The sequence below is a fragment of the Trichechus manatus genome, unplaced genomic scaffold (assembly GCF_000243295.1).
Source record: "Trichechus manatus latirostris isolate Lorelei unplaced genomic scaffold, TriManLat1.0 scaffold00119, whole genome shotgun sequence".
Lineage (NCBI taxonomy): Eukaryota > Metazoa > Chordata > Mammalia > Sirenia > Trichechidae > Trichechus > Trichechus manatus.
The window spans coordinates 3,898,326-3,914,827 of NW_004444055.1; the positions used below are offsets into that span (position 1 = coordinate 3,898,326).

A 16,502-nucleotide genomic window follows, 5' to 3' on the forward strand; every position below is an offset into this window, starting at 1 on the left:
ATAGGCTAGAGATATCTTTTGACTTCTATTCTTTTATGTTTTTATATACAAGAGAAACACATTTCACAAAAAAAGTGAACACAGTAATGCCTTTTGCTATGTTTTATTTTGCTATTAGCTTGTTAAACATAACATGCAAATAATCAAAAAAGAAACATACACATGACTTAGAGTGAAAAATAATTGTAGAAGAGAAAAATTTCACTAGGTAAGCATGTACGTTTTTAATACTAAAAATACTTCTTTAAATGTATCTGGCTTCATGAATTTTTCTAATATTTTGCAAAATTATTGGTCTCAAAATATACCATCTATTTTTCAGTGAAACAAATTTGAATATATTGAGATGATTTGGTTTAAGACAGAAAACATCCATATGTAGTCCATGCTTTTTGCTACATTAAGATTTAAAGATCAGAAAACTTAGCTGACTTCTATGCAACCAATAAAAGGCTATACATAGCATTTGACAGAAGTGATCTAGAAAATACTAAATTTACAAATAAAGTGGTAAGTGTGGAGTCTATGTGTGTGTATGTGTGTATGCTTGTGATGAAATAGGCCTGCCTTTCATCTTTTCTCTAGAAAACGAGTGGTAAAATGTTTACAAAACATTTTCCCTCAAAATTTAAAATTCATAGAAGTAAGAAACATTACAAAACGATACTATGAAAAATGACACAAGAAATCATAGCCATAAAATGTTGCTTCAGGATACACTTCGCTATATCTGAAATTAGAAGATATCAATTCACGGTAATTTCACTTAATACACGTAGACATTCATACATATCAGGTGGCAGACTACTATGGGTGAGGCGATTGCCATCCAAACGCAAATGTTTGATCTTGGAGTAGGATAATGGTCCTAGGATCTTACAGAAGCTCTTCACATCAAACTCTGAAAAATAGAGAATGAGGAATTTTGATCAACTGACTCAAACCAATTAGTAAGACAAAATATTCCTCAAGTGAATAATACTGTTTAATAGGACCCATTTCCATTTAGAATGGTCACTTGTACTATGCATCTCTGAATTGTGGACTATTAAAAGCATATTTTCAGCTAATAAAGTGGCATAACAACACTTACTAAAGAGTAACTATGGTAGATCAGGATATTCAGTGAACTTCTTCAAAGAAACATAACTTATTTGTTGTATTATTAGAAATTAATTTTAGAAAGGCAATAAATGTATGATATTATCTAAGAACACTTTTGAGATATTTACTGTAGCCTAAAGAAATGGAGGATTGATGCTATTGTATGGACAATCTCACCAATATAATCTTGGTTTTTGCTCATTAAATTAAAATTAGCTAGATGATCTCTAAAGAGTCTTCCATCACCAACCTACCATGACAATGATAACTCCAAGATAAAAACCAATTCATGGAATGACCACCATCTGAGCCATATTCTTTTTGTGATCAAGCTGTCACAAATGAAAAACTAAGATTGTTACTGGATTGCCTTGTCTATGTGCATATAGAAACTGTCACTGTTTGCTCAAGTCTGTTTCAGATTAACTTTGCCTGGTTCTTTAGCTTGTTGTCATCTTTCATTCTCAAACTCTAGTTAACAAAGACCTCCATGGAAGCCCAAACACACTGTACTCCTTTCCTTTAAGATGCTATCTTAAATATCTCATCAGTATAATTCTAGTGATCTTTCTTATGACACCAACCTCTGAGAAATGTTGGAAAAATGGAGAAAACATGGGTTAGGCAAATATTGGAATTCCATCTCTGCCACTTACCAGCTGGGTGACCTTGGAGCATTTATTTGAGGTTCTTGTTAATCTCAGAGTGTTACATGAAAGTATATAAAGCATTTTACAGTGTCTATCATATGTCATTGTTAGTTGCTGTTGAGTTGATTCCAACTCATGGGGACCTCATGAGTGCAGAGTAGAAATGCTCCACAGGGTTTTCAAGGCTGTGACCTTTTGAAAGCAGATCACCAGGCCTGTCTTCTGAGACACCACTGGGCGTGTTTGAACCTCCAACCATTCAGCTAGTAGTTAAGCACTTAAACGTCTGTACCACCCTAAATCAGTATTTTCATTTGTTCTCTTTTCCATGTTAATTTGTATGTGGAAGAGTTGTGATTTCATCAATGCTTAGAGTCACAATTTTGAAATATGAGAAATTGTTTTTGGCTCTAGTGATTAAGAGCTCGGCTGCTAACCAAAAGGTTGCCAGTTCAAATCTACCAGCTGCTCGTTGGAAACCCTATGGGGCAGTTCTACTCTGTCCTATAGGTCACTATGAGTTGGAACTGACTCAATGGCACCTAACAACAACAACAACATATATGTCCTAATATTAAAGAAACATCAATGTGCTCTTTTTATTTTAAGAGATTGTGGATAATTGATATGCATGATAATTATCTGGAAAAATAACCTAAATTAAGGAGACGAACACAAAGAAAGACAACAAGAATATCCGATCAAATGCCAAGGAGAAGGAAGGAAGAAAGGTAACTACTGATTTTGAAATGGTTACACTGTGGTTTCAATCTCAGCTTGGCACAGAGTGGCAGCTGGCATTTTTCCCATAGGCCACTCTTACCATTCCCCACACTGACTGTTCCATCCTTTACTCATAGGAGGCCTGGTCTTTATATTTCCAAATGTGCCTGTATCTGTATCTCTCTTTTCTGTCTCAGAAAAGGAAGTAGCCCTGATCCTGTGGCTTACCTACCATATCTGGTAGATTTCTTCAATTCTGAACCATCTTAAATTCCTTTGGCATTTTGGCCTGCTAGAGTGTCCTTCCTCTTAACCACAAATTTTTACAATGTGGGATCATATATTGTCACATAGCGAATGTTTCTCTGGAAACAACTGAGGGGTTCAGCTATGATAGCTTGACTATATATTGTGTCACAGTCAAGTAGCACTAACACTTACCTTGGCTGATGTCCAGATATAACAAAGAACATGTGGCTTTTCAGAGTTGGCAACCATAGTTTCTTTCATTAGAACACCCCAACCCAACTAGGAGTTACAGGAAACTGTATCATATTCATAAGGCACACTATATATTTTTTTTTGGGTAGCAATGTCAATATCATTATACAGTATGACAAGGGACCCAACTTTTGTCAGATAAAAATGTTCAATTTTAATAGATTATTTGGCATATATGATTATTTTATGTGTGAATCACTGTTTCCCAACTGTTTTTAATTTCAAAAATGAAATGCAAAAATCAATTTATCCATGAATCATGGCTTTTCTCTTCTGCCAAATTCTTTTAAACAGTAACATGGGGAATGGTCAGTTTCAATTTTCCACCTTAACCTGTATTGCTTAAATTGAAAAAGGTCCTAGAAGAGTGCATAAACAGTCCAAGAGGATCAGGTCAAGCTCCCATGGAAAGAGAAATGAGAAATGAACTACTGTAGCAAAACAAGGGAAGGAGAAACTGAAAAAATCAAACGAGGGGAAAGATGTTGTGTGAGAAAAATGGCTCTGTAATACGGGTTTAAAAATGAGCTGTTGTTTCCCTTCATCAGATTTCTGCCCTCCTTAATCTTCCTCACAGTCCTCATCAGAGCACTGTAAAGGTTACACAAGCCACAGCCACCCGGATAACAGAGGTAGGTGGTGGTTAGAGCAATGTGGAAAGAATAATATGTTGGGTCCCAAGTAAAGACATCAGGGAATACCATAAGAATACAGACGCTGCTCTGGGGATAAGCCGGAGAGAGATGTCAAAGCCTCTGCTAGCTGGCCTCTTCTGGACTTTTTTGCTCCTTCCTCAGCAAGACTTTGCTAAGAAATAAATGCAGGACACATATCTAAGTCATAAATGAGGCAAATAACAATTGATAAATATCAAGAGAAAACACAGAATATTACTTTTAAAGAAACTAAATTCCATGATCTTAATGGTTCCTTATCTGGACACTCCAAAGAAAAGTTAGACATTAAATGTATTTACTGTGCTAGAATTCTTCTATGTTTCGGTTAGGAGGATATTTTGTTGGCATTTTCAATTTTTTATTTATAAATGGGTCCAGATGCAATATTTGCATTGCACAGCTGAGGCCTTTATAATCTTGATGACGCATCAATCAAAAACAGGCACAGCTTTCTACTTACTTTCAAGTTCATTGACCTCCAGGTAATAGTTTTCAAGGTTTTCACTGACAGTTGGTATGCTTTTAAGCTTATTATAGGAGAGATCCAGCTCCAAAAGGGATGATACATTAAAGGAATTTCCAGGTATTCCGCTATCAGCCAGTTCGTTATGAGATAAACGAAGATACTGCAGTCCACCAAAATGCTTGAAATACTCATCCGGGATGTTGCTGATCTTATTGTTGTCTAAATACAGAGTTAGAAGAGAACCAGGAAGACCAGAAGGCAGTTTGGTTAACTGATTGAAGCTCAGGTCAAGGTACTCCAATGATTTAAGGCCTCTAAAAGCAGCTGAAATGGCTTCCTCTTTCAATTGATTGTGTTGAAGTTGGATGAAGGTCAGGTTTACCAGTCCTTCAAAGGAGCCAAGCTTCCTGATCTTGTTATGAGTAAGCTGCAGGTCCTCCAGAGATTTGGGAAGTGGGCCCACAGACTCTGTCAGGTTGTTGTAATTTATATGCAGCTTCTTCAGTTGTTTCAGTCTCGAGAAAACTTTTCCTTTTATCTTGGAGTTTTCTAGAAGGTTATGGTCTAGAATGAGCCACTGCAGATCAGTCACATTTTCAAAGGCCCTTTCATCAATGTGGTCAATCTGATTGTTTCTAAGGTAAAGGTACTTGATTCCAGGAGGCACCATCGGCATACTTTTCAGTTTCAGCTCATCGCAGTACATGGCAGTTGGGTAGCTTGGAGGGCAGTTACATTCTGGTGCACAGTTTGGCGATGAAGGCCCATAGATTGACAGGGGGATGTAATCATAATCCTCATAGTAGTAACCACTGGCACTACTGATTAATGCCAACAAGAGAGTGAATGCACTTAGGTTCATTTTCACAAATGCTTTGATTCCTAAATAAGGTGAAAACATATATTATTATAAAATAATATGTTGTCCAGAAAGGGAAATTTGATTTGCAGTGCTAAATTCATTCACAAATGTGCAATTTTACTATGTTATAGTGCTTGTTTAGTCATCAAATGATGTCTTTTTCATTTTTATTTAAGTATGAAGATGAGGGTGGTTAGTTATAGCCTGTCCAGTGGAGACAGATTTCAGGTTAGACTGCATACATGTGCGCCCCCTTCTGGGGGTGAGCCAGGTCTAATTGTTCCAGTCAAACTCTCTAGCTCCTTCCTTATTTAAATGCCTTCCTGTAAGAGGTTTCTGGGCAGTGTTCACTGACCACCATGTCAACGAACCACTACTTCAGAACACCCCTCAAACCAGAAAAAAATGCAATGAGAAGTACAATTGTAAACTGCACCCTCTACCCTACCATTCAATGTCAATTAAAATGTCTCATTAAGAAGGCCCTCACTGGGAATATGGACACTCTGAGGTTTTTGCCTGCGGGGAAAGTTGTTCTCATTTGAGGGGTTAGGAGAAGTATATTCTTTTAAAGTGTCTGGTTATTGTTGGTCCTCTGGGAGGGGAACAGAAATTCTTGGTGCAAGTGTTTGTTAGCATACTTTTCCAACTTTTATTATATATTCCGTACTTTTAGGTACATTGAAAAACTGTGTTCTGAAACTAATACTTAGAAAAGGTAAATTATTAATCAGGAAAAGTTCACAAATTGTAAGAATTTCTAACCTAGCAAGAGAGCTAACTGGTAAAGAGAGGTTTTTTGTTTTGTTTTGTTTCTAATTTTTTAATTAAATTTCTCTTCTTAATAACTCATAAGTTCTCTACTTTCTTCATGTCAAAATTTAAGAAGATAACTGTTAATTTATTTTTGGATTTTGGTGGCATCACAGAATAGATGTTGGAGGGAAGTGGGAATTGAACAAAGTTTATATTTAACACTGCCATTAAGAACCAGGTATGGAAGCAGGGACAGATTACCTAATAAGCAAGGTACGCACAGGCTTACTTGTGCTTACTTACTAATCTGTAGTACACAGCTTCACATGTTTTTCACCACATCAAAGATGCTGTGAAATTCATGTAAAATTGTGTACTACAGATTAATAAATAAACCCAATTAAGCCTGTGTGTACCTTGCTTACTGATCAGTCTGCCTCCGTGTGGAAAGATACAATTGAGAATAGAAATTTAAAAAAATGTATAATAGTTATCTTCTCAAATGAACATTTTTCTGACGTGAGGATCAATAAACTATGTTCCAATTCCTTGGGGGAAGTAAAAGATCAGCAACTTTGGTAAAAAGAAACTAGGGCATAAGAGTTGGATTTTGTAGAATGAAGAGTTATGGTCGAGGACAAGGTGGTAACTCTAGGAGGGAAATAATTCATGTGAAGAAGAATCCATATTCTAACAGACATCATAGAATATTACATCTTCCTGTGAGAAGTATGATACATTCTTTTGGATCTATGTAGCTTTAGTTAAGTAGGATTTTTGTTTTTAGGAATTTTAAACTTCTTTTCTGTGTTTTCACTTGGCATTATAAAGTACTTTATTTCAGCAGATTAAATACTCAGAAAAGTTATTAGAGATGCTCATACTGCTGACACAATATAATATATATAGCCAGATTCTTAGGAAGTTACTCCTTAAGATGATGATGGAGGTTATTTACTTAGTCAACAAGACTTGACCATGACAACAACTGAATAGCTCCAGAAAGACTATGAAGACATGTTCCTAGAATTCTTTATACGTTATAGGATGTCAGTACCTTATAGATTTGCCTTGTTGCATTAATAAGTTTCCACCTTATTTTAAATTCGATGTTCACCAAAACAGTTATGATAACTAAAACGCGACTATTGAACAGTAATGAAAAAATGCATCCATACTTTTTGGCAGAGTACAAATGAGAGCTCTGAATTCAAAGAAGAGTTTGTAACCATATAATGACTCCACTAGGAAGTAAAAGCACACTGTACTTTCCCCCCAACCCCAGTGTTTTCAAATACCTATGGCTATAGGAAATGCTATTTTCAAAAAGGAAATCCTATTTCCCAGAATTTCTTTAAAACCTTTTTCTTAAGACATAAACATTCAAAAACCAAATCTTTAAAATACTAACAAAATAGAAATCAGCAAGCCATAAGTGTCTAAGCCTTTAGCTTATATTCTATAACAACATAAAATTTTCATTGTCAACTGTAACAATAATACATTTATTGCAAAATATTCTGAAGACTAATTAAATCTTCCTTTCTCTACTGCTCAATGAGGTTCTAACAATACTAACATATATAGCAAAGTAACATAAACTAGCATTTTAATTTACATTCTTTTTCCATGTGTCTATATATTTTTCTCATTCCCACCTTGAGGCTTTTTATAACTTCCTTTGCCAAGAAATACAGCTTACATTTTCTAAAACTTCTCTCAAATGTGTAAAACATGGCAAGCTTATTAAGCAAAATGTGAAAGTAAATGCTCAAAACTGTGGATTCGCTGTTGAATAGCAATTGGCAAAGTTGCTCTGGAATTTTTTCTGTTCCTGTTACAATAAATACTGTCCCAAACAGTCAGCATCCCCAGTGCTATAGTTAAAACAGCACTTACCTTGCTGTCTTGACACTGCTTTCGTTAATTCCTAAAGCAGATGCTCTAAGGACAAGAATCCACCAATATATGCCGTAAACTCTGTCAGGACAGAACTGGCTGCCAGATTCTTAGTGATACAAGAGCCGAGAGGAGGGTGTGGGGGCCCAGCCCAGTCACGCCAGTCTCTGAATGGAGTTATTTCATTGTGCGGATCTTGTGGTGTGGCATGTAAAAGCTCGGATCTCTAACGAAGTGCAGGTGGACGTGGAAAGAAAGGACAGCCCAGCTCATTCCCTATGGAATGGAGGAGAGATACGTGCTTAACCAGCTCAAATACCATAGCTTTTAACCACAAACTGAGTCCTGCTGCAAATGAGGCAATTGACAGTGAAAACATTTCTCTTACAAACTGAATTCTCTTTACTCCTCTGGTTGTGGCAACAATTAAGTAGGATTCTCTCAGACAAATATCGTGTTCATCTAAAGTTTTCATATATCATACACAGAACAAATAATTTCAGGAAAATTGCAAGTAAGAGAATAAAAGAAATTGAATCCCTGTACCCATCACTCTTGGAATCTGTATTGATTTACTTGGACTGACAATTCTTGGCAACAAAGATAACATATATTAGCTTCGAAAATGTAAAAAATGTTTCATACACACATTGATACATTTGATAAATATCAACATTTTCAGTTAACTTCTCATGTTGACAGAAGTCTTTATATACTATTCAGGTCTGGAACCAATCAACAATATCTTGCCTGTTTCTTATTTTGTAGATTTCATTTAGGAATTCACTCAAAACTCTACTTGGGGATATTATTCTATAGCTTAACGCCAAAAGCATAAAAGAACAAAGAAAAAAATAAATGCATACTAAAAATATCACCAGGCAGTAATCTTTCACTCTGTCATTGCATGCTAGCAATAGTTTTTCAAAGCTGAAAGCTATTCAAAGTTATAATCTCCCAAAGGTCTGGTTTGATAAATCATTCATTGTCAGTTCCTATTGCATGCTTTTAGAAAATGAGAGGTCTGCTAGATTCCTTGTCTATTTTATTTTGTGATCTCATCGGCTGTATTTATAGGACTTTTTCCTCCAAAATTTCCATTACCTTGTGTTTATAAGAATTCTTAGACCTAGATATTTTAAGAAAACAAACCAAATTATAAGTGTTTTTCTTTTTAAAAATTATTTGAATACACTATTTTTTAAACTCAGGTCTGTTGAAAGTTACTTAATCTTCAAAACCACCAATGTACTCCAATTTAAAAAAATTAATGTTAGAACAAATGCCTTAATTTTGTCATGAAACTGTTGAAAAGAACAAGCAAATAATATTCTTGAAAATAACTCAGGGAATTTTAAGGTGATTCATAAGCATAAAATTATATTACTCTAAATAATTTAAGAAATTATAGAAAGGCCTCACTTTTTCTAACAAAGGGATTGATTAAACTTAGAAGGATATCAAGAAAAAAAGATGGATATTGTCTTAATTTGCTAGTGCTGCATAACAAAAAATACCACAAATGAGTGGCTTTAAAGAAAAGTAATATATTGTCTCAGTTTTGGAAACTGGAAGTCTCAATCAGGGTAGCAGTCTAAAGGAGAGTCTCTTCTTTAGAGTAGCCCCAAGTGTTTCTTGAAATTCCTTGGCTTGTAGATAATTCCTCACATGGTCTCTTCCCCTTGTGTGTGTGTGTGTGTGTGTGTGTGTGTGCGCGTGTGTCTGTGCTTTCCCTTATAAGGCATCACTCAGAAGTTATTATATTTAGGACCCACCTTACTCTGGCATGGCATCATTAACATAACAAAAGAAAACTCCTGTTTTGAAACAGGGTCATATTTACAGGTACAAGGTTTAGGGCTTCAACATAAATTTTTGGGGGACCCAATTCAATCCATAACAGAGACTAACCAAGTGCAATTAAATTTGCCTTGTTGTAAAAGGATAGTAAAAACAACTCAAGTGGTTTTAACTGCAAGGAAGTAAAATTCTATAATCTCATATTTTGTTTGAAAAATTTCAGCTATCTACTTGTTTTAGTCATCTAGTGCTGCTGTAACAGAAATACCACAAATGGATGGCTTTAACAAAGAGAAATTTATTCTCTTACAGTCTAGTATGCTACAAGTCCAAATTCAAGGCATCAGCTCCAGGGGAAGGCTTTCTCTCTCTGTCAGTTCGGGAGGAAAGTCCTTGTAATCAGTCTTCCCTTGGTCTGGGAGCATCTCAGAGCAGGAAGCTCAGGTCCAAAGGACACACTCTGCTCCTGGCACTGCTTTCTTAGTGGTATGAAGTCCCCGTCTCTCTGCTCACTTCCCTTTCCTTTTATCTCTTATAAAATAAACGGTGGTTCAGGCCACACCCCAGGGAAACTCCCTTTACATTGGATCAGGGATGTGACCTTTGTAAGGGTGTTACAATCCTACCCTAATCCTCTTTAACATAAAATTACAATCACAAAATGGAGGACAATCACATAATACTGGGAATCATGGCCCAGCCAAATTGATACACACATTTTTGGGGGGATATAATTCAATCCATGACATTCCACCCTTTGGCCCCCCAAAAATCACATCCTTGCAACATGCAAAACATATTCACCCCATTACATTATAGCAAAGTCTTAACTCCAAGTCCAAAATCCAAAAATTCCTCTTCATCTGTGAAATCTAGAATGCAAGTTATCTGCTTCCAAAGGTACAATGGCAGAACAGGCACAAGCTAGACATTTCCATTACAAATGGGAGAAACTAGAGGAAAAGAAGGGATAACAGGCACCAAGCAAGTCAGCAGAACACATTACATTAGCCCTCAAGGCTTTGAAAATAAATCTCTATTCCCTGAGACAATTTACACAATGGCCCTGCCCTTCAGACTCTAGATATCGGCCACACTCTCCAGATTCTAAGTGGAGGCCCCTCGGCCCTGAGCTTCAGCTCTGCCTTCCAGGCCCACTGGAACAGCAACTCTGCTTCCTTGGCTTTAGGCACACCATTCTCCTAGTCCATCTGAGTGGTGACTCCACCCTTAAAAACACCAGAGGCCATGGCTCCACCCTTTGAAACCCCTGAGGTCCTGGCCATACCTTTTGAGACTGAGGCAGCTTGGCTTCTTGTGTTCCTTGTCTCTTCAGCTTCTGCTTCCTGTGGCCTCTTGGCCCTAGGGCCTCACACCTGTATCTGCCCTGCTGGGGCAAGTATTCCAAAACTCTGTAGCTCTACCAGTAAGTGCCCGGAGGCACCCTACTCCACCAAAAAGCCTCCTGTGTACAGACACTCAGCTCTCTCACTCTGTAGGTCAGTAAGCCTAGCTCCACTGATAGGTGCCTGGAGGCACTCCACTCCGCCAGGAAGCCTCCTGAGCACAGGCACTTAGCTCTCTCACTTCACAGGTTGGCTCCAGTGCCATCTTGTGCTGGTCTTCTGGTTCTGCTACTGCTGGTTCTCTGCCACTGCAGGTTCTTTGTTGCTGCTGGTCCTTTGCTGCTGCTGGTCCTTTGCTGCTGCTGCTCTTCTATCCATTCACAGTTTCAAAACCACTTCCACAGTTTAGGTCTCTTATAGACTAGCACCCCACTCCTGGTACCAAATTCTGTCTTAGTCATCTAGTGCTGCTGTAACAGAAATGCCACAAGTGGATGGCTTTAACAAAGAGAAATTTATTCTCCCATAGTCTAGCATGCTACAAGTCTAAATTCGGGGCATCAGCTCCATGGGAATGGTTTCTCTCTCTGTCAGCTCCAGAGGAAATGTCCTTGTCATTAGTCTTCCCTAGGTCTGAGGTATCTCAGTGCAGAAACCTCAGGTTCAAAAGATGCACTCTGTTTTCTTGGTGGTATAAGTTCCATCCCTCTCTGCTTGCTTCCCTTTCATCTCTTATAAGATAAAACATGGTGCAGGCCACACCCCAGGGAAACTCCCTTTACATTGGAGCAGGGATGTGATCTTAGTAAGGGTGTTAACAATCCCACCCTAATCCTCTTTAACATAAAATTACAATCACAAAATGGAGGACAATCATGTAATACTGGGAATCATGGCCCAGCCAAATTGATACACACATTTTTGGGGGACATAATTCAATCCATGACACTACTCCTAGGTTGTTTTTGTTTCTGGTTTTCTGTTTTTTTAAATAAGGCAATTAATGTGTTCTGGCATCTGTAAAAAGGCTTAAATGCCTTAAATTGTATTTAGTTTATTGTGAAGCCGATATTGTCAACATATACATTTTTTTACAAAACTGGTTCTGTGAGTCCACTAATTTGATAACTGCAAATTTTGAAACCTGTTTCCTGGGGCCATTAGAAAGAAATGAAATATAGATAGGTGAGTAGATAGGTAGGTAGATTAGATAGTAGATGCATTATATAATATATACTATTATATAATAGATAACATACAGCATGTCTGCTATATTCCATACTTTATACTAAAACTTTTCACATATAATAATTACTTCCATACTTTAAAATCCAGGTGATATGAGTGTCATTATCATATTTCCAGAAGTGGAAAGGTATACTAAACAAGTCTACATAATTTTCTCAAGGTCACCTAGTGAGAAAATGAAAGAACAAGATCATAAATATCTCTATCCATTGGGAAGAGTGGACAGGATGGAGCTGAGACAAGATGGGTAATTTAACCAGTTTTAAATATTATATAGGCAATATTATTATCAGTTGAGAAAAACACAAAATATTAACTAGGTAATAGTTTAAAAAAAAAGGTGAAAGCCAAAACTAGGTACTAGTTTCTTCCCTTGTCCTTGTACATCACACATGCACATGCATGCACAGACCCACACCCACACTTTACAACTTCTGCAAGAAGTATGGACTTTCCACCCTGGCAACTGAAGATTCAGACCATTTGTGGTATTGCATACCAAAGGCTGAACATATTTCATCAAAATTTACGCTAAGATGATTGAGCTGCTCCTCAGCCCGCCAATTGGATTCCCGCTGTTAACTGAGACAGTAAGGATGATGAATAACACTATGACTCTTTCACCTACCTTTGTGTGAACATAACCCCAGATTCCCCAAAGCCTCCAGGCTTCCAAAAACTTGACTGCTTCCTTTGACATAACCATTCTAGTGGTAGATCCTTCTTGTCCCAGGCTAGCTGGTGAACTCTAAAAAGTCAGTCCTGCAATAGCAAAATAATAAAGGGCCCAGGCTTTGTGGAAAAATAGATACTTTCTCATGCAATCTACTAACAGTAAATATAATCAAGTTATGAAATCTTGATAACCCTTACTTTCTTCCTCTTTCAAATGGGTATGATGATTCTACAGGATAACTTACAGCCATCAAATGACACCATGTGTACAAGCTTTTAGGGCTTAGAAAAATGTAGGTGCTTAATGCATTTAAGTTACTAATATTCTATATAGCTGTTATGCATTATTTATAGAATCATAGCACCAAAGATTTGGAATGAATCTCAGAGACCATCTCATTGATGAGTACTGTTAAATAAATACCCCAAGTTCTGTTGCCGTGACTTCTTCTCATGTGGAGAGCTCAAGCTAATGTGTTACCAGCTCTTCATCCAAACAGAATTTTTCTATGTTCTTTTCCCTTTAGGAGGGACGGACACTATTCCATGTTTCCTTGTATATAGTAATACATGACTGTGCTTCTATATAAGTGAAATGCTGCAAGTGGTTTCTGCTCTTCTACTAACCTAAAGGTTGGTGATTCAAACCCAGCCAGCAGCGCTGCAAGAGAAAGGCCTGGAGATCTGCTTCAGTAAAGATTACAATCAGGAAAACCTTATGTAGCAGTTCTACTCTGTAACACATAGGGTTGCCATGAGTCAGAATCACAGAGCATTATAAAATATAGTGACATTTTCCTGTTAGTAGGGGAGAGAACTCTATATTATACACTGGGGTTTCAAACACAACTTTTTTCTTATTACACATACCATAAAACAGTTTGTTTTACAATATTTAAAAAATATTTACAGGGGAAAAGATAAAAATAAAAAATGATAGCACATTTAGAAAATACAGGAGAAAAGAAGAAAACAACTTTTCTAGCCCAAAGATAACCATCGTTTGGTGTTTCTCTTTGTGTGTGAGTGTATACACACACACACACTGGTTTTCATATAAATATAACATTATGCTTATAGATTTATAACCTTTTTTTATATACAACTGAGTTTTTTAAAATATTCTTCCATAATATCATTTACATTCACTACATGGAATTGCATTATGAAGACGTATCATGTTAAAAATTTGCTCTTTTATAATTTAAAAGCACTATCACATGCAATGGGATTTTTTTTTTCTCTCTTTTTTTTATTGTACGTCAGGTGAAGGTTTACAGAACAAATAGTTTCTCATGAAACAGTAGTACACATATTGTTTTATGACATTGGTTAACAACCCAAAGACATGTCAACCCTCTCCCTTCTCGACCATTTTTTTTTTTTTTTTTTTTGTGAAAATATACGTAGCCAAAGATACACCATTTCAAAAATTTCTACGTGCACAGTTCAGTGACATCGACTACACTCTTCAGATTGTGTGGCTATTCTCACTTTAGATGAAGGTTTACAGATCAAAATAGTTTCTCATTGAACAGTTAGTAGACATATTGCCCTATGACAATGGTTAACGACCTCACAACGCATCAACACGGTCCTTACTCAACCTTGGGTTCCCTATCACCAGCTTTCCTGTCCCTTTCTGCCTTCTAGCCCTTGTCCCTGGACTGCTGTGCCTCATTAGCCCCATTTGGTTTTAAGGGGCTGTCCACTCCCCGGCTGAATGGTGAACCTCGGAAGTGAATTCACCACTGAGCTAAAAGGGTGGCTGGGGGTCATACTCTCGGGGGGTCTCCAGTCTCCTTTAAGCCAGTAAATCTGGTCCTTTTTTGTGTGTTAGAATTTTGTTCAACATCCTTCTCCAACTCTGTCCAGAACCCTCTATTGTGATCCCGGTCAGAGCAGTCAGTGGTGGCAGCCAGGCACCATCTAGTTGTACTGGACTCAGTCTGGTGGAGGCTTTGGAGGCTGTAGTCCATTAGCCCTTCAGACTAATCTTTTCCTTGTATCCTGTTCTCTTCATTCTCCCTTGCTCCCGAAGGGGTAAGACCAGTGGAGTATCTTAGATGGCTGCTCACAGGCTTTTAAGACCTCAGATGCTATTCACCAAGGTAGAATGTAGAAACTTGTCTTTATAAACTGTTATGCCAACTGAGCTAGATGTTCCCCAAGACCATAGTCCCCACAGCCAAGCAATTCAGTCCCTCAGGGAGTTAAATGTGTCTATGGAGCTTCCATGACCTTTCCTTGTACAAGTTGTGCTGGTTTTTCCAGTATTGTGTACTGTCTCACCCTTCACCCAAGATACGATTTATCTATTGCCTATTTAGTATTCCCCCCCACCTTCCCTGGTAACCAACAAAGATTGTTACTCTTTGTGTGTAAACTTTTTCATAGGGTTTTACAACAGAGGTCTCATACAATATTTGTCCTTTTATGATTGACTTATTTCACTCAGCATAATGTCCTCCAGTTTCATCCATGTTATGAGATGCTTCACAGATTCATCATTGCTCTTTATCGTTGCATTGTACTCCATTGTGTGGATGTACCATAGTTTGTTTATCCATTCATCTGTTGATGGGCATCTAGGTTGTTTCCATCTGTTTGCTATTGTGAACAATGCTGCCATGAACATAAGTGTGCATTTGTCTATTCAAGTGACGACTCTTATTTCTCTAGGATCTATTCCTAGGAGTGGGATTGCTGGATCGAATGGTATTTCTATTTCTAGCTTTCTAAGGAAGCGCCATATCATTTTCCAAAATGGTTGTATCATTTTGCATTCCCACCAGCAGTGCATAAGTGTTCCGATCTCCCTGCAGCCCCTCCAACATTTGTTATTTCCAGTGTTTTTGAATTGTGCCAGTAATGCCTGGGTGAGATGGTATCTCACTGTGGTTTTAATTTGCATTTCTCTCATGGCTAGTGATCGCGAGCATTTCCTCATGTGTCTGTTGGCCGCTTGAATGTCTTCTTTGGTGAAGTGTCTGTTCATTACCTTTGCCCATTTTTTAATAGGATTATGTCTTTCTGTTGTAGAGGTGTTGGATTTTCTTGTAGATTATGGAGATTAGACCTTTCTCTGACTTGCACTGTCCAAAAATTTTTTCCCAGTCTGTAGGTTCTCTTTTTACTCTTTTCGTGAAGTCTTTTGAAGAGCATAGGTGTTTGAATTTTAGAAGATCTCAGTTATCTAGCTTATCTTCTGGGGTTTGTGTGTTGATGGTTATGGTTTGTATCCTGTTAATGCCGTGTATTAAAGCTGGTAGTGTTCGTCCTATTTATTCTTCTATGAACTTTATAGTTTTGGGCTTTATATTTATGTCTTTGATCCATTTTGAATTAGTTTTAGCATATGGCGTGAGGTATGCATCCTGTTTCATTTTTTTGCAGATGGATATCCAGTTTTGCCAGAACCATTTGTTAAAAAGACTGTCTTTTCCCCATTTGATGGACTTAGGGTCTTTGTCGAAGATCAGGTGACCGTAGGTGGATGGATTTACATCTGACTTCTCCATTCTGTTCCATTGGTCAATTTATCTGTGGTTGTACTAGTACCAGGCTGTTTTCACTACCGTAGCTTTATAGAAGGTTCAGCGGTCAGGTAGTGTAAGTCCTCCAACTTTCTTCTTCTTCTTCGGTAGTGCTTTACTTATGCGGGGATTCTTCCCTTTCCATATAAAGTTAATCATTAGTTTTTCCATCTCTTTGAAGAATGCTGTTGGTATTTGTATCGGGATTGCGTTGTATTTGCAAATTGCTTTGGGTAGAAGTGTCATTTTCACAATGTTG

The 16,502-nt window shown here is 37.5% G+C and overlaps 1 protein-coding gene across 1 annotated transcript; it reads right to left on the bottom strand.

Moving 5' to 3' along the window:
• Window positions 1-746: 746 nt before the first annotated feature.
• Window positions 747-7,709, bottom strand: LUM (lumican). The gene is made up of 3 exons (XM_004384199.1): window positions 7,639-7,709; window positions 4,116-5,003; window positions 747-901 (listed from the first exon to the last, which is right to left on the bottom strand). The coding sequence occupies exons 2-3, from the start codon at window positions 4,981-4,983 to the stop codon at window positions 747-749; spliced, it is 1,023 nt and encodes a 340-aa protein (XP_004384256.1). The 5' UTR covers window positions 4,984-5,003; window positions 7,639-7,709.
• Between the last annotated feature and the right edge of the window lie 8,793 nt (window positions 7,710-16,502).

What these genes read in the sequence shown, in the direction of transcription:
- LUM (XM_004384199.1), bottom strand. Translation starts at nt 4,983, where the DNA reads ATGAACCTAAGTGCATTCACTCTCTTGTTGGCATTAATCAGTAGTGCC. An exon ending in GGAGGTCAATGAACTTGAAA is followed by an intron (nt 902 to 4,115) that starts GTAAGTAGAAAG and finishes TCTATTTTTCAG; the next exon opens with AGTTTGATGTGAAGAGCTTC.